The 18980-nt window shown below is 48.9% G+C and overlaps 1 protein-coding gene across 1 annotated transcript; it reads right to left on the bottom strand.

Annotated features, from left to right (window-relative positions):
- Positions 1–30: 30 nt before the first annotated feature.
- tex10 (testis expressed 10) lies at positions 31–18361 on the bottom strand. Its single transcript, XM_029259834.1, has 16 exons — positions 18244–18361; positions 17679–17869; positions 16335–16849; positions 15509–15718; positions 14680–14926; positions 14450–14562; positions 13893–14140; positions 12973–13111; positions 12580–12749; positions 9469–9646; positions 6278–6366; positions 5749–5882; positions 2665–2745; positions 2323–2510; positions 1917–2127; positions 31–211 (listed from the first exon to the last, which is right to left on the bottom strand). Exons 2-16 carry the CDS (start codon positions 17856–17858, stop codon positions 101–103), a joined length of 2814 nt encoding a protein of 937 aa, XP_029115667.1. The 5' UTR covers positions 17859–17869; positions 18244–18361; the 3' UTR covers positions 31–100.
- Positions 18362–18980: the final 619 nt, after the last annotated feature.

Genomic DNA, 18980 nt, shown 5'->3' on the forward strand with positions numbered 1-18980 from the left:
GTGAACACTAAAATAAAAATGATATTAAAAAACAGCATGAAGTGGGTGGGGTCTTGTCATCCCCAGCACTGTGGGGGGGGCAGACGCAGTGACTCTGTGTTCAGTAGATGTCTCGGAGGCCCAGGTTCCCGCGGTGGGTGGACAGGGTCACGCTGTAGCAGTAGAGCAGGTCTGTGAGCCACTGCTCCCGCCTGTCTCCTCCACAATAGCGCTGCAGGATGGAGGGAGGGTCAGCATCACTCCATTTACACACACACAGTGGAGTCAAAGTGCTCTGGTGTTCATACTTCATCCTTAATTTACTGGGAAAAAAGCTCCCACTGTCCCTCAGATCTGCTGAATCCTTCCCACATTCAAGAACGGTTTCAAACCCATCTCTTTCAGATCCACTTCTCTCCTAACGACTACATAAATGAGTCCAACATGATCTACTATGATTATTGATGTATTTGATATCTAAATGTTACTCCTATAGGAGCTACTGGAGGGATGTGAACCAGCAACATGGTGGAAGCAGATAAGCTGTGTGTCCGTAATGCTGTGTCTGTCTAAAGCTCTTGTTGATGCACTTCTGTTCCCTCTGAGTTGAACAGCAGTCTGAAGAAAAGCAGCTAAACCAGGGGTACTCAAGTTCAGAGGCCAAGCGGGCCACATTTAAACCACATACAATGCAAAGGGCCACAAATTACAATTTGCATCATAAGACTTTAAAACAATATTTGCAGTTTTACTGATTTAGAAATGCAGTTTATTACTTATCCAAGTCTTGCTTGGCCTTGTCCTATTTAAAATACTGAATATGAAAATAAAAAAAAATCTGGAACAAAAAAGTGAATTAAGTTTGTTTTGCTATATTATTGCATAAAAAAATGCATTCATTCTCAGAGTATTAAACTCAGAATGTTCAAACTCAAAACATTCTTGAGCAAATATAAGTTCACAAGCCCTGATGAAAAGAAGTCCTTATTCCTAGTGGGAAATCTGAGTCTGCATTCTGCACAGTCCATAAATGTATTTTTGAGAAATTCTCCCTCTGTAGCGGGCCTCTTTTGCAATACTCCAAGCGATTCTGAATGAGGCCTCTGTAATATCGTCAGCGCTTTTAACAATGCCACGGAACATGGATCGCTGGGCGTGAAACCCAGCTAGCAATGTCTGTACCTTTTGACGCCTGAGATCGCTGCCGTGTGGATAGGCGACGGTGAAGTCGGGATAAAGTTGCTCATGGTGGCGTTGCAGATTAGCTCGCTTTAATACAGCAATTGTTTTCTGACAAACGAGACACATTGGTTTGCCACCTCTATTTCCGCAAAGGCAAATTCCATTTGCCACGCAGGGTTGAAAACTCTGTTTTCATCGTCAATCTTCCTTTTCTTTGACGCCATCATTAGTTAATGTGCAATATGTACACACATTTTCACAAGGTTTATGACAGATGAGTCGTCGTGATGATATGTCGCCGATCAGGTTATTTTAACTTTCGCGGTTTCCGTAGCCATCGTTTTCACATGACTTCTGATTAAATTCATGACCAGGTATTTTTACTGCCATTAAACATAAAATATAAAGATAATATTAGCCTATATTTTAATATTTAACAATTGACACAATTTACACACTGCAAAGTGTCAGGAGTATCAACCGCATTTAAATGACGCAAACAAAGTCACGCTGCCTAATATTTGCACTAATTTTAAGTGCAAATTATAATAAAATTACATTAATCTTTAGCATGACGCAGGCCACAGAATTAATGCTGGCGGGCGTCTGTTGAGTACCCCGGAGCTAAATGAACAAATGTAAATGTCTCCTAAATCCATTCCATAGTTTAAGGAGCAGTAGGAACATGGTGTGACCCTGCAGTCTGGAGGATGTATGTATATGTGCATGCGTGCGTGCCCACACGCCCTCCATACCGTGAGGTCCTGCACGATGTGCTGCAGCAGTGTGCCGTTGGCCAGCATGTGGTTGCGCAGCTGACTGTGCTGCAGCATCAGCGACAACATCTGAGCCAGCAGGGGGAGCTCTTCCTCGCACAGGTCCGACACGCGCGCACACTGCAGCACCAGGCGCAGCAGCCGGGGGACGCTACTGAGCGCCGCCAGGCACGCGCCCCACACCGCCTCCCTGTCAGTCACAGATCATAAACACACATACAGGGAGGGCTCTTAGTCCACACTCCATCATTCATGACTTGTTTCTACCCATTTATCGCTTTGTTGAGATGACTACAAAACAAGTTTTCAGTTAGTGTCATTTCAAAGGAGACCTGACTGATGGTGGTGCGTTTAAGCATTACGCCCCCTGCAGGCGGGCCCTCACCTCTTTTGGGCGCTGTCCTGGGCAGCAGCCTCTTGCTCCAGGCCCAGCAGCAGGGTGAGGAGGCTCAGGCAGCAGTCGCTCAGGAAGCGGAGCAGCGCCTCGCTGGGCAGGAACGAGGGGTCCAGGAGACGCGACGCAGCCCGCAGGAGCGCCGCCGCCGTGCTGTCTGGCAGGACCCTCAGGCTCGTCTGCAGCCGCGCGCACGCACACGCGCACACACACACACACACACACACACACACACACACACACAGGGATGGAGGGACACAGCTGCGGTCAACACGTGCCCAGTGCCAACTCGAACCCCAAGGTCCCAGCATGAACACACACAAACACACCCACCAGATTCCTACAGATGGCGTTCTGCAGCACATCGAAGCACTGGGACCGCGAGCCCACCATCTCCAGGCAGTGACACACTTCCTGTTGGTGAGGAGAGACATGTATCTGGGCCCGATTATGCTTTATGGTTCATGGCCGCGAGATTCAGCAGCCATGAGGAAGTTCTTCTGGAACAGTCTGTTTGGGCCAGGCTCTCCAACCTCAAGTGGGGCCTAATCACAACACAATTTGACAGTCAGTGAGGTTATTAGTCTACAAATACACAGCTAACAAAATTACTAAAAAGTGGTCAAATGGCCTTCATTTACACATTTGTTAGTTCATTCGGCCCTCTTCTCCAAAGTTAATTACAGCGGTTAGCTGCTTACACTCATTTAACCTTTTAAACAGCTATGTAATTTTTACCGTATCATTTCAGAGGGAATACCTTGCTCAACAATATTATAGCTGGAGGTGGGATTCAAACCTACGGCCTTTGGGTAGAGGCAGTAACTCTAGTTGCTATGCTACCAGCTGCTGCCCCCCATTTATATTCAAAATGTAGACGGAGGCCAAACCGGAACACCGACCGTGGTTATACCGCCAAAAAAGAAAGTGCGCACAAGGCCCTCCCCCCTTTGGGACCCAAACCGGTGCAGCGCTCGTGTGTCCAGGGGTTCGAAGGGTTAACAGCCCACCGTGCTAAGTGAAACTGACACTCAGCAAATTAAGACACGGCCCGCGCTCCTCTGCCTCCATTTTTTTAAGCAATATTTTATGAGCACAAACAATAAATAAGTGTGTGCGCGCGTGTGAGGTAATAAGGGTGAAACCCAATTACAATAATGGCATTACTTTGGGATTGGATTACAGGACAAATGAAAGGACACACACACGTCATTCAATTTGCCTTTTATTATTAGCCCTTGACGGCCATTAATCAGGGGAAACCCGATTACGGGACGATTAGAGGGGCCTCAAATTATTATCGCCTAATTGGTAATAAGTTGAGACGCCCGGTAGCGGCGCTTCGGGGGCCTCGGCTCCTCGGACGGAGCGTTAACCGTCTCACGAGGCAGGGCGCACCTTGGACGGGCAGCTGCCGCTTCCTCACGGCGGTGTACGTGGCCGAGCTCGAGCGCCGGGGGGTTCGGAGCTCAGCGATTATTACCCCATTTATCGTGGGGGTTCTAACAAAGAGCACATGCTCACCTGGTGAAGTGTGCGAACAAGCAGCTTCAAAAGAAGTCTTTGTTTTTCTAAATCACTGCTATCATCATCATCATCATGGCTGCACAGCGGGTAGCGCTGGTGCCGCACAGCTACCAACCGGTATCAGACATGCCTTAGAATCCACTTCAGACGGTGTGGAGTTTCCATGTCCTCCCCGTTTGGCAGCTTTCCTCCAGATGCTCTGGTTTCTTCCCACAGTTCAAAAACATGTAGGTAGACTGGTGACTCTGAAGTTTGTGTGTGTGTGTGTGTGTGCGTGTGCGCGTGCATATATGTGTCCTAGAGAGTGTGTTAATGAGAATGCGGCCTGGTGCCCCATATCCTATGCTTTAGGGATAAACTCTGGACCACTGGCCACCTGCACTGGACAACTGGTTATTGATTATGGATAGATTAATTATTATAAATTTTGTTGTTTGGCACTTCATTTTGTGTCTCAGTGGTGTAACTGTAGTCCCTCCTAATCTTCAGATTACAAATCCTTGACGACCCGTAACCACCTGCCACCCCACACTAGTGTACAAACGCAGTAAGTGAGCAGTACTTTTTGTAAACAGTGTTAACTGTTGCTGAGAAACATTTGTAGTTAAACGTTTTATGGACACAGGAACAGTTGAAATCATCGGTGGGCCCAAGACCCCCATGCTGTCAGCTGAGGGCGCGCTTCTCCGCTTCCCTTCGTTATCTTTCCCTTCCATCACCTGTTGGCTCCGGACGGCACTGACAGCCAGGCCTCATTAAGGGGCGGTCCGTCCTTTAATAACGTCCCTCCCGTCCTTCTGCGCGCCGCCGTCTGATTGACTTGGACGTGGAAAATGAAAAAGTCAAAACTCTGCCTTTAATTGTGCCGCCAGAATTAGTGATCTTTCTTTTTACATTATCGTTTCTTTTCCGTGACCCCACCCCCCGCGCCCTCCCTCGGGGCCCGTTTTTGTCCGCGTTTAATTTCCATGTAAAAATGTCAGGGCCCAATCATTTCCACCGGCTCTCATTACCATTTATCACTTCCTACAGGCGCCCTGATAACCAGGCGCCCGGTCGCAATAGGCCTCCCGCGCTCCTCAAATAAATCGTACACCTTGACGTGCGCTTTGGGATAAAATTCCACTTCCTGTCACTATCTCTGCACCCGCTGACCGGGGTGGGGGAGGGGCTTTGAACGCTCAAACGAGAGCGCTAACTCGGGTGCGGGCCGTCGGTCAGTTGGCCGGATTTCTTCGTTGTGTTTTTCCTCCCTCACTCGCTTAGTGTAACGTCTGGAGATGACCGCACCGCTCGCCCGTCCCTTCCTTCCCTCCTCATCTGAGCCCCGGGCCGTTTGCATCCTTCCCCACGCCCCCCATGCCCCTCCCCAACAGGCCTGTCACTATGAATCGTGGGCTCCGGCAGAGGACCGGGGGCGGCCGTCCCAGCGCCAGAAAGAGCCGGTCTTCGCTGCGACACGACCGCGTCCCGAGCCCAGGGACAGGCTCGGCCCTGCTCATTAGGCGCCATTAAGCCGGGAAGCATCCAATTAATTAACGTGCTAATTAAGAACCGGTTCGGCTCTGTGATGGTGTGTGCGTTTGTGTGTGTGCGTGACCCCCCCCAGGCTGCGCATCTTCCTGCTGAAATGAGCGGTCCGTGCTCTGCAGGGTCATTCTAGAAGAGGCACGTGCACCGACTGGACAGCGGCCCAGAGCTCCGTGATCTGATCCGTGCGTCACTAGGGGGTGGAGGGGGTGCTCAATTCCCACCCCCCAGTGTGGACAGGACACTAGACCATCAGAAGGCAACCACATACACACACACACACACACACACACACACACACACACACACAGACCAAAGGCAGTTAAGAGTCACCATTCAGCCTGACGCAGGGGTACCCACCTCCACGACGTCCCAGTGATGGGTAAACTGCTCCAGGGGCGTGGAGTACAGGCTGAGCGGGGACAGGGGGGAAGGAGGCGTCACGCTGTCCTCTCTGGCCTGCTGCAGGGTGGAGAGCTCGTCTGAGGAGAAACCTGGTCCCACACACACACACACACACACACACAAAAAGAACATGGTTGAGGGAAAACATACACTGTAACACAGCTGCCAATACAAGTTGCTTAATCACTATGCTGCCTGCTGACTGACCTTACTGAGGCCTAACAGACATTTAGCCCATTAGCTTATTTACACATGTTCATCTGTGTGACATATTTCTCTAAAGAAATTTACATGGTTAAGCTCTTTACAGTAATTTACTACCCATTTACCCAAGCAGTTCAGGGAAAGTGCCTGATCAAGGGTACGGTAGCAGGAGGAGGTGGGATTCACACCTGCAAACTCTAACCACTACGCCACCTGCTGCTGTCTGCGTTTACACCTTATATTTACTCTCTAACACCATCGTCAATCAGAGGGGACCCACCCGTCAGTGTCGAGAACAGGAAGCTGAAATAGTCCACGTCGCTCACTGCCACTTCCTGTTTGTCCACCGCCCAGCCGCACAGAGAGGACCTGCAGCAGGGTAAGCAACGTGGTCAAACCTACTACAGCCGGAGGTGGGATTCGAACCCAAGTCCTTCGACAAGGTTAGGCTCAAACCACAGCACCGCCTGCAATACATCGTGTTATTTGGGGAATCCCATTTCCTTGCTCAACAATGAATGGTGAAGCAATGACTCTGAGGCCCCCCACCACCACCACCACCACCACCACCACCACCACCACACACACACACACACACACACACCCAGAAAGATCAGAATACACTGTGAAGTACAATAAACCATATGGTGGGGGACAACGCAAGGTGGTCCAACACTGGATGGTGTACCCTCTGTTCCCCTAGACATGGAAACCTCCAGCCAATGTCCCCATGAGACCCCCAGGGTGGTGAAAGGTAAACACCCCATCCTCCCACCCGCATTACAGACCCGCGGGTATAATACAAATACTTTCTTTTTACCAGGGATCAGTCCCTACCTTCACGTTTTTTTTCCCCCTGCGGTCAAGGTTGAGACACAGCTGTCTGACCCTTTGACACAGTCACCACTGACATACAGATACACAACAGCAGGTAAAGATAAAACTGCGTTTAGCCAATAAGCGTCTCTCCTTATGCGTGGGAGAACCGGAGGGATGTGAAAACATGACCTGGTTTCCAGGCCCAGCAGCCGAGGACCTGGTGCCGCTTCTCGTGACGCTTGCCCAGAATGGGCTCTCGGTTCTTCGAAAAGGAGCCTTCCTTTATTCTTTTGTGTTCATTAAAATTGTTTTGCCGAAGCGCAGGGCGTCGTCTGACGGGCCGACTTAAGCCTGCGAGACGCTTGTTTGCTCCCCAAAGGCGCCTTTGTGCTACGAGAAAGGCTTCCTTTGATGGCCCCGCCCTTCCGGGTTTGTTTCACGGTCACTGCAGGGGGTCGTCGGGCACCCCCTCGCCCCCAGGGGGCCCATTCCACCGCCTCCCGTGTGGTTCGGAGATGACATCACACACAGTGGCAGACAGCCGCAGTATACGCAAGCTGGCAGGGCTGCAGAGCGCATGGGGCAGCCGCCCAGCCCTCTTTCCTGGAAAGCACATACGCACGCGCGCGCGCGCACACACACACACACACGTACGCCACCATAGCTCAAGGCCAGAACACCAAGTCCGCATTTCATTTCACAACCACGGTCTCTAAATTGCGGCACACTCTGGTCCCGACTTCCACTCTCCCATATGTGTGCGCCTGTGCGGTAGTGCTAAAAAAAAATACTCCAACTCAAGACCTTCATCCTCAGCCCTTTAGTACAGATGACCCCCATGTAGCAGTGATGCATTTCAAAAGCCTCTAACTTTCTTCATCTTTCCACCAAACACAGTTCAGAAGCAGCCTCTCCAACTTCCTGCCAGTGTGTGTATGTGTGTGTGTCTCTCCCCTGTGACCGTACCTATAGCCACATAGCACACACATGCAAAGCCCACTGGATGGAGAACAGGACAGAGAGGAATCCCATAACCCTGCTTTGCATCAGCACAGAGTCAAAAAGCACCACACACACACACACTTTTTTTTATCCATTATCAACAAGCACTTGTCCCACTGCAGGGTCACAGTGGTCCAGTGCCTATCCTAGAAGGATGGGGTGTGAGGCAGGGGATATCCTGGCCCACAGTAGCATACATAAAGATAAGAACGTATTACAATATGAAATAAAATTGTGGTGAACTGAAAGAGCAATACTGCCATCTATAGGCCCTGTGTAGAACTGGTGGTTGTTGCCTGTTGCCCCAGGAGACGAATACTTGCTGAAGTCTGAGGGGCACAGAAGGGGGGAGGTCTGGAGCTCCCCTTTGCCCCGGCTCAGCCCCACAGCACATCAGGAGCAGATCTAAGGGCCCATACCGTAAGAGTACCCAGAACCCCTGAAACGCCGCACGGTGAGTACGCTCTGCGCTGCCGGTTCCGTCACACAGGGGACATCCCTGGAGACAAGAGGTGGAGCGCACATCCACACTGAAAGGACGATGACGGCAGTATGGCCGGGGAAATGCACACGTAACACAGCCACAGACACACACACACCAGCTGGAAGAGCAACTCGGCTCAGTCAGTCGTTCGAAATCAATGCTTTATTCCCTCTCCGCCCCCAGGTAAACCAGCGTTACCGTTTGCACTATAAACACACTGTCCAAGTGTCACCATCCCTCTTGAGTATTTCCTATAGAGCAGGAAGCCCCACCCACCACATTACCTGTCCTGCCCATTCCACCAATAGCCCCACCCACCACACATACAACAAGGGCAGGTCTCAACCCATAGCCACGGACCCCACCTTGTGAGTTGGAGCTGGGAGCTTCTCGACCACAGCTCCTCAAGTTCTATAGTACACATTTACCCTTGTACCGTGTTTGAGGTGTACGATTATCTTTACTGTTAGCCTTACTTGCTAGTCTCCCCTCCCCTGTTCTGCTGATATATTGTCCTCCTGTGCTCTTCCCTCCCCATTGACTTGTTTGATGTAGTGATCTTGCTCCCTAATTTGTTTTTCATTTTTGCACAACAAAGTGACTTTAAATTCTACAAATGTCAGGGCTGCTTCGAGTGTATGCTAAACCACCCCCCCCAACCGCACAGTCCTGAGTGGCTGCTTTTTCGCTGGCCATCCGAGTCTCATGGGAGAAATTGGACAACAAGGAGTAATCCAGCGTCGTGGCGCCCCCTATGCCCCCGTTGGCCCAAATTGCTTGATTCCATTAGCGAACAAATTCCGCCTGCTGCTGTCTCTTCTGTGGAGCCGGGCACAACGGGTCCTAGTCGTAAACGCTAAAGACAGGCCGTGGCCTCGCGGCCCCATCTGAGGCCTGCGATACAGTGGATCACAGACAACAAACAACTGTCTAGACAGCGTCTGAGAGCTCCTCATTCCTGAACATCTCACACTCACACACACACGTGCGCAGTCAGGTCTTCAGTGGAGCAAAAACAAAAACCTGAATTTATTCATCCATCATTGCCAATGAACACTTGTACATGTCAGGGTCATGGTGGTCCACAGTCCATCCCAGGAGTATAGAGCATGACACACGGGGGGGGGGGGACAGGCACTGGCAGGGGACAGTGGACATTTTTGTACCTGAGATGGACGAGGCGTACCAGCGAGGCGGCCAGGCTGGCCGAGATGCGGCCCGTGGTGCAGCAGCGGCTCAGGCAGGCCAGCACCTCCGCGGGCAATACGGGCAGGAAGTAGACAAGCTGGACGAGACGCTGCTGGGACTCCGATGGCAGCAGGACCATGCTGCCCTCCTGTGGATCTGCAGAGACATTACAATGCAAATCATGCACTGACACAGTCAGACAGCAGGAGGCGTAACGGTTAAGGAACTGGGCACGTAAACAAACTGCTCCAATTCTGGTCCAGTGAGTTCATGCTATATCCGATTCACCTAAAAAATAAACTGGTAATTTCAAGTCAAGTTACAACTAAATTAACTGTCACGCTCAAGTCTCCGAAGACACACCCTGGAAGAGCCTAACTTCAGCAGGTAAGTCTAACCAAATTTAAAAAAAAAAAAACACACACACACTTGACTGCCTTAGAAAAAGGCAAACTGCCCAGCGGTGTATAAAAAACACGGTTATAAATGAAGTGGAATATTGAAACACACCACGCAGGAACCGATGGACCGTTAATTAGTTTCAGCTGTCCAGAAAAAAGGACACAGCTCTCATCCCCTAATCATTTTGCGTTAAAGGCATCTGGCAGGACATAAAAGACATGCAGCTAATTTAATAAGAAAGGGGCTCAGAAAGCTCTTTAGGAGACGCACCGCAACGCCTTTCAACAGTCAACTAATGAGTCTTTTCTCCGTCTATAAACTGGCTCTCATGCTGGTATTAAAAAGCATCGCGAGTGTGTTCCTCCCAGAGATCGGCGATTAATGAATAAAACTAACGCTGCTATTCCTTTTAAATACATCTCCCCTTCTTGTTTTCACTGGTCTGATTACGGTCTACGTGACGGTCGAAGGATCTGCACCCCAATACCTACATCACCTGATCACTCCTCACAGCCCAGCAAGAGTGCTGTGCTCCTCTACCTCTGGACACCTGTGCTCCCACTTACAAGGGTGCAGAATCGAAAGCCTGTAGGTTCCCAATTTTGTGCCCGATGTGTTGGAATGAGCTCCCTTGTCCCTCAGAGCTGCTGAATCCCTCACACATCAAGAAGGGTCTCAAACCAATTTTTTCAGATCCAGCTCACTCCTGATCTCCAGACAGCCGCATAAATGAGTCCAACACCATCTGCTACGACTATCCATGTATTTGCTACGTCAATAACATTTATGTAAGCAGCTACACTGGGGTCATAAATATGCAAAATTCCTCATCTTGTTATTGACCAACACACACCGCCACCAAACAACCGGTGGAAGCAAGTCAAACAGAGGCTATCCCGCACATCTTTTCTGTTTCTCTTCTTTCCGAGTGTGTTTGACTACCAACTAATGGCTGGACGCAGAAGAATTTTCGTAAAACAAAATTTATTTAAAGATAAATAAAGGAGCAGGAAAATGTTATCTGAGAACTTGAGAGATGCAAACCAGCAGCAACATAGTGCCAGACAGACAGACAAGCTGGGCTGATAATCCTGCATCTGTTTCCAACACTCTGTTTGCTGTGGACGCAATGTTCTTTACATGTCGCTCTGGAGAAAAGTGTCTCATAAATGAATAAAATGTTAATGCGCTGCAGTTTGGAAAAAGCACAGAAAAATCACTGGGCTTTTAGAACACAGAATAGGAAAGGAGACGAATCCCAGCCGCTGAGCTCCTCTTCGGTCCAAGGTGGACCAGGAAGCCATAAGGGACAGTGGTACCATGTCTCCCGTGGACAGAGAGCTCCCCTTCCTGGCCATGCTGTGGAACTGCCGCAACTGACAACAGACGGCCAGAAAAGGGCCACTGTGAGAGGGAGTTGGAGACAGACACGCACAACCCAGGGGTAGTCTCCACCCCCCCCAACACACACACACACACACACACACACCGCTTTAATGATCGCAGATAGAGACAAATTACCCACTTACGCACTTTGCTGATGTCACTGGTCAGCAGACAAAAGGCATCTTGTGATGGGCAAAACGCACGCCTTCCACTGAGCTTATATCACCAGCGCCTCCCACCCACCCCCGCCTGCTATGTGCGGATGGTTGTGTAAACGAGGGACACGCGAGGTGAGGATGAAGAAGGTCCATGAAACCTCCGTGTAGCCAGTTGGACTCGCGCTCCGTACGTCTCTGTACAGCTGCTTTTGGGACTGGTCCAATGGGACAACCACTCAAAGTGGGTATCAAAAGAATATCAAAGCATATCATTCGAAGCAATAAAATCAAATTTCAATATAAATGTGAAAAGTTAGGTAGGCACAGCATAAACATCATGACCCCCTGATGTAAACTTCCTTCGCTTTAGCTGCAAAGTGATTTTTGCTCATTTTTACAGTTGTACATTTTATTGGAGCATTTTTTAAATTCTCTGGGGTGCAACAGCAGGCACGTCCCGCAAACCCGGCACCTTTCAGGTTACCATCAGCATCCGTAACAACTTCACCCACTGACCTAGTGAAGACTTTTATCTCCTTACAATATAACAAAGTGATCCTTGATGGCAGCTAACTGGCAAAAGGTAAACAAAGGAATTGTGGGAAGAAACAGAGGATTACAGGAAACCCGATTCCTCCTGAATTAAATTTCATTTAACCTCATCTTCTTTTATTTCCCTTACAAAACCCAGCTTTACCGGAAACTTCTTGCCAGATGTGGTGCACGATATGAACCAAGTGTACATGGCGTGTGTGTGCGTTTGACCCTCCGTCACTGCGATCCTTACAAATCAAACCCTCAGGGGTCACGTCATCCCTGTGACGACAGGAGGACACAAAACACGTTTAAGAAGCAAAATTCACACTAAACCACTTGAAAGTGGTGCAGTTCAGATGTGGTTCAAGCACATTTGTTCCATTGTTCTACAAAATATTTTATAATTACAGATACATTTTTCACCCTGTGCTTCCATGAAAGGCTCTCAACCACCGGACCACAGCAACCCCCCGCCTCACCCACTGGACAAGCGGTTACTGCATGTGGATGGAAGTTGCTTTGGAGGCACAATGTTACAGAGCTGGGATATCCATTAAGCCTCATTTGGATGGAAGCTATTGCAAGCAGTGCTCTAGTGCTCCTCACCGTACAGTCTGCATGCCTGGGTCTGCAAGCTCTGCAGCAGGTCCTTGTTCTTCCAGGCAGCCGCCGCTTGCACTATCTGCAGCAGCTCTGCCGACAGGTGGGGGTTCCGCAAGCCCAGCTGCACCAGCTGCAGCGGGAGGCCGGCCAGCCAGCGGGACAGCACCTTGCTCCTTGGGGGGGGCGCACAGGGGGTGAGAATGGAGAGCGGGTAAGCAATGAGACATGGGTGGGGGGACCAGGACAGGTGTACGGTGGAGGCTGGGAAAGAGGTACCCGAAAACCATGCTGTTTAGATGATGGCTGGGGAGAGAAGAGGAGGTGGGGCTTATGAAGGAGGGGGGAGGAGAGGAGATGGAAATAGGTGGAGGGGGCGGTGGGCTCTTGCAAGGCTACCTGGCTATGTGTGGCTGGCCCTGGTGCTCGTGCAGGTAGAGGCGGCTGAAGAAGCGCAGCAGCAGCATGCGGACAGGAAGAGTCAGGTTCCTCTGCTGGTACTGCACGTGGACGGCCTGGAGGAGCTCCTCCGTCACGGCTGCGGGGGGAGCACAGACACAGGGGGAGGGGGGTTGAAGAACATTGTGCAGGCTGAAGTGTTAATGAAAGCCTGCTGTACGAGAATGCAGGGTAATCAATTTACATTCCTTTTCAAAAAGGACAGGTAGCGCTCCACTGATGACACACGTGACCTACGATAGCTGTCCCAACCTTATTATTTCGATTTCCCATGTTTGGTCGCAATGTCTAACAGCGAGTCGCGCTGTTGTAGGGAACCGTATTTCTTATTGAGTCTGTTTGTCCGTCAGCGACTGCGTTTTATTTACATAACTAATTTGGGTGGAATTGCAAAGAAAACTTTTTATTTAATTGCCGTTATATTTAATTGGTAGCAAGAAAAATATGAGTATAATAGAGGTGCAGAAAAATGAATGTGGATACAAGAGTTAGAAATGACAATGAAACAGGGCAGCATAATACTGTTTTTCTATCATTCTACTTTACAATTATTTTAACATGTATGTGTGAAATTAGGGAAAAAATTACAAAGCCCTATTGTACAACAGAGGATTCATTTATGTTAACTGTTTATTTGTATCATGTTATATATTTACTTGGTTTATATAATACAGCATAAGGGGGGTTTGCAATTCAGAACAAAGTTGACTTGTGACGAACTCTACTGTCAGCTAGGACCATCTGTAGAACATCCGCAAATACACAAACCTTTGTGCATTACAAATTACTACTTGTATATAATTTTCAAGACACACACACACAGAGGGATTTCAATAATGTTCCTCCTCTCAAGGACTCACCTCTGCTCTTGTAGGTGAGCACCAACCTCCACACGACCTCCAGCAAGGCACCCAGGTGCTTGGAGCTGAGCTTGGCCCCACTGGACAGCGAGTCGCGCACAAAGGCTCGAATGGGTCCCAGCCAGTCGGCGTCCTGGCCGCCCCGCGTCCGTGAGCTCAGTGACACCATGACCTGGCAAAGGGTAAGGTTCAGCGTCAGGGGCTCCATGGCACCCGCGCTCCCCGCTGCCACCTGCTGTTGCTTGCTCCTGTTCATGGCAACGATAGCAGGGAGCAACATTAGGATCCTTAGCAGCAGCCACCTCAAGCATCATCATCATCATCCTCCTCTGGAAAAAGGATTGTCAGTATCATCAACATCAAGAACCTTAGCAACAAACATCCTCAGTATGGGCCTAAACTTCTGCAACAAGTATCATTAGCATCGTCAGCAAGAAATGAGTGAATGTGATTGAAAGGTTACGCGTGGTGAACCTTATAAACCTAGAGTAAATCTATGTATCTGATGTAAAAGATATCCCAGGGCATCTTTCCAAGTCCTAAACTCTCATTGGTACCTTTTAACATCCCCCTTCTTCTTGTGCCTGGCCACCTCCAGCAAACCGTAAGGGAAGTTCTTCATGAAATGGTGCTTGAAGTCGTTGAGATAAGAGCTGCGGAACCAGGAGTCCTGAGAGCAGACACACACACACAAATCAATGTGTAGGAACAAAATTCAGAGACTGATTTTCATGGCATATGTACCATGGTAATATCTCCAAAATACAACATCGGTACTGTGACCCACCAGGTCTTCCTGATGGTGCTGCTGTGGAGCCAGTCGTCGTAAAAGCTGCAGTATAGTCAGAACCTGGTACAGGAGTGAGATAGTCTCCGGTGCCAGCAGGTGGTCGCTCTCTGTTTTGCCGTGTTCACTTGCTAAGGCCTCCACCCACACCTCCAGCAGCAGCGGGACCAACGTAGATGCAAAATTCCTGACTATCTCGGCTGAGGCCAGGCCCTCTGTAGTGCCACCACCAGGCTCTGTGTTGGGTCTACCGGGAATACACACAGTGAATCAAGTAAACATTCTCATCCATTCCTTATCAGGCACTTCCTGTCCAGTGCAGGGTTGCCTTAGTCCTGAGACTTAGGCTATGAGACAGGGGTGTGACACAGTAAGGGCAATTTAGAGTCACCAATTTACCCAAAAAATGTTTTTGGACTGCGGGAGGAAATCAGAGCACCCAAAGGAAACACACAAACACTGGGGAAAAAATACAAACTCCACACACTGAACTGGATTTGAACCCACAGCCCAGAGGCTGTGAGGCACCAGCACTACCTGCTGTATTGCAGCCAATAACTGACAGGCAATATAAAAAAATACATGCAGGAAACAGGCCAGAAGGAAATGAAGGCTGAAGCAAAACTTTTTTTTTTTTTTTTTTAAAAACTTCACGTGAAACATACACAGGTTCGAAAAGTTCTTCGCACTGAAACATCTGCAGAGGTGCAAGGATCGAGTTCAGGAAAGCAGCATGAAAGATGCTTCCAGGGTGAGAAGAGTAGAGTGGAAAACAGAGGTGAGGAGAGCAGCCATTTGTGACTCAGGTGTCCAACATAGACACCTGTACCTGAGGCGGAAGGACGAAGCTGTGGAGGGCTGCGCCCCAGAGTGCTCAAAGACCTGCAGGCCGCCCTTCCCGAAAGTGTGCTCTTCCCAGGTGAGCTCCAGAGGAGTGACGACGCCCTTCTCTCGGCCCTCTGGGTCCAGGACGTGGCCCGACACCACGCCGTCCTCCATGGGTCTCTCCTCCACCACAGCCTGCAGAAAGCGGCTCAACCTGAGGGTAGACAGACAGCTTGAAGTCCTGCAAGTGAACAGGGTACCTGGAGTCCTTTAATACAAATATTTACATTTATTAATTTATCTGACATTCTTCTTCAAAGTGACTTATAATATTAATCTATTTACAGTTATTCACCCATTTATACAACTGGGTCATTTCAATGGAGCAATTTTACCTTGCTCGAGGGTACTACAGTTGGAGGTGAGATTCAAACTGCGACCTTTGGGTCCAAAGGCAGCAGCTCTAACCACTACAGTACTAGCTGCCCACATGGACGTTTAGTTACATCCACAGCAACAGCAAAGTGAAGCTACTTACAATGATTCACTTGTTTATACTGCCAGGTAATTCTCACTGTATCAGTTCAGAGTAAGTGCCTTGCTCAAGACCGCTACAGCCAGAGGTGGGATTCAAACCTGTGACCTTCAGATCCAAAGAACAACCACTCTAACCACTACATGGCCTGCTGCCTTTCTGGCCTGCAGCATTAGAAAATGAACCTTCCATCAGTTTACCCATTTACACAGCAGATAAGTGGTTACAGTTGCAAAAAATAATAATCAACATTCTTCCAACTAGTGCCACAACAGATACGTGTTCTGCTGTTTACCTTAATAGCACAGTGAGCCTCCACTGCTGACCTGTGACTGTGCGGTCTGGGTTCACGGACAAGGCCCAATCACCTGCCCTGTGCTCCGTGGAGCTCTTGCCCCCCTGCGACAAACGCCTCTGTGATATCAGCTCCAGGAAGTTTCTAAGGAGCACGGCCGAGTGCCCCGACAACAGGGCAGGGTAGTGCTCCAGCAGCACGTCCAGCACTCGCAGCGCATCCTCCTGCACACCCTCCGCGATGTGCGTCATGGCACATGTCAGGTGGGCGCTCAGCAGGGGGAAGAAGGGTGCCACACGCTCTGCGGGCACACACTGTGCCACGAAACGCAGCAGGCGAAGTGCCGCCGAGCGCACTGCCGGCTCCTTGTCCGTGAACACGGCCGCCACCTCACTCAGCACGCTGGACAGGTGCTGCTCCAGGAGGTGGGGATTCTGACTCAGGAGCTCGCGCAGCCCAGCCAGTGCCCCCTGCTTCACCCCTCCGCTGTAGTGGTGCAGCTGGGACAGCAGGTCCTGAAACACAAACCAAGACCAATGCATGAAAATGTTCTTAAAAAGCAGAAAGAAGCTACAACTCCACACAGCAGGCAGCACTGTGGTTAAGGACATTTGCTGGTCCAATCCCCACTCCCCTGCTAACTTCTGCTACAGAACTCTTGAGCAAAGAACCCCAAATTGTTCTAGTAGGGAAAAAAAATTGAAAAACAGTGGGTGACACCCACCATTCTACAATCTGAAGTGTTCTGGTTTCAAATCCCTCTCTAGCTCTAGTGCCCTTGACCAAAGTACTTACCCTGAATCGATACAGTTAGAAAACCACACTGTATAAATCAGTAAATTATTGTAAATGTGATCTTCTGACAGTGTAAATTACCTTGGACAAAGTCATCAGCTAAATAAAGGATAACAAATAAAAACCAAAAGTATCTTTGGGCAAGCCAAGAAATACACTAAATTAGTAATAAAAAAAATTGCAGCTGGAAGCGTAGTGGTTAGACCTACTGCCTTTTGGACCCAAGGTCGCAGGTTCGAATCTCACGCCAAACTCTAGTACCCTTGAGCAAGGTACTTAAATAAATTGCTCCAGTAAAATTACCCACATGCATAAATGAGTTAATAAATGTAAGTAGGTTAACACCGTAACTTACGCGTAAGTCACTATGGAAAAAAGCATCAGTTAAATAAATAAATGTAATAATAATGGTAAAGGAATTAAGCAAATGTGTCAAGAGCATTTGAATTAAAGTGTGCATGTCCCTCCAGTCGCCAGAGAGAGCATCTACACTCGTCTGGAGCGAACAGACCCGATGAGAGAACCAGATTTCTTCAGTTTCTACTGTACCTTGATGCTGAGCTGCCGATGGGTGGAAGGGCCGGTCCCCACCTTCTTCAGCTGCTCCGGCAGCCGGATCCCTTTGGTCCTGAAGTTCACGTCCGTCGCATTGTCGGCTTTGGGCTTCTTTTTGCCCACCTTGAGTTTGACTTTCTGGAAGTCATGCTGCCTTTTCCTTTTCTTAGTCATCTCTCACCTGTCTGGGAAAGAAGAAGAGACAGAGGAGTATTTTCTCTCTTTCTCTCTCTCTCTCTCTCTCTCTCTCTGCATTCACTCCATTTGAATTTCCAAAAGTGAAAATATGCCAGGTAGCAATGAATGCAAATTTATGTTCAGGTATTACTTTTCGAAGAGATAAATGAAAATCAATCTTTAATAGAGCACGCAAGAATTACGTAAAAACAGCGAAGTTAATTTAATAAAGCAGAAGGTCGAACCACACACGTCACATCGTCGACGACGTGCTCGATTCATTTATAAGCTAGCTAACTGGAGAATTCCAAAATGTCCACAGCGAAGTTTAACATCTTCGTTGTATTCACAGCACTTATGTTTATAAATAAAAGTCACTTACAGTTGATTCATGCGTTATAAACAGGGGCGTAATGTTAAAATAGCTTTTGAACACGGTGTCCAAGCTGTGTGTAAACCGGGGTCCTGACAACACAGATTTAGCTGCCCTCACCGCCTGCTTGAAGGGAAGACCCTAGTTAGCTGTCCCCGGGGCTGCCTGCGCATTAAGATCTACGCATTTAGCTGCCCTCAGATGTGCCTGTGTGGATCGAGTTATGTGGCCTTGGATCCATCCGTCTGTTATTCGTTTTTCAGAATCAGAATCAGAACGAGCTTTATTGCCAAGTATGTTAACACATACAAGGAATTTGTCTTGGTGACAGGAACTTCCACAGCACAGACAGAATGACAGTGACAAGATAGATGAGAAGATAAGAGTATGTGAATAAGGGATAAAAAATATATAAAAATATACAGTACCCAATATTATATACAAAAATAGTCACTAGTTACAAATGCAAGGGACTGTGAGTAAGACATATGATGTGATAAATAGATATAAATATAAATAGCGTTATGTATTGCACTGGTTTACTCTCTAGGGGGGATTTAGCTGTTCATGAGGTAGATGGCCTGAGGAAAGAAACTTTTCTTGTGCCGGGCTGTCCTGGTGCTCAGCGCTCCGTAGCGCCGGCCAGATGGCAAAGGTTCGAAGAGGAAGTGGCCTGGATGTGAGGGGTCTAGAATGATTTTGCTAGCCCTTTTACTGACTCTGGACGAGTGCAGTTCTTGGAGAGC

Source organism: Scleropages formosus, chromosome 18 (genome assembly GCF_900964775.1).
Source record: "Scleropages formosus chromosome 18, fSclFor1.1, whole genome shotgun sequence".
NCBI classification, from domain to species: Eukaryota; Metazoa; Chordata; class Actinopteri; order Osteoglossiformes; family Osteoglossidae; genus Scleropages; species Scleropages formosus.

Bases quoted from the DNA above. Each gene is read 5' to 3' on its own strand.
- tex10 (XM_029259834.1), bottom strand. From the start codon at position 17,858: ATGACTAAGAAAAGGAAAAGGCAGCATGACTTCCAGAAAGTCAAACTC. The intron at 9,647-12,579 runs GTGAGGAGCACT...ATGTCTCTGCAG, and splicing joins CCAGGCATGCAGACTGTACG to ATCCACAGGAGGGCAGCATG. The intron at 212-1,916 runs GTATGGAGGGCG...TCCATCCTGCAG, and splicing joins ACATCGTGCAGGACCTCACG to CGCTATTGTGGAGGAGACAG.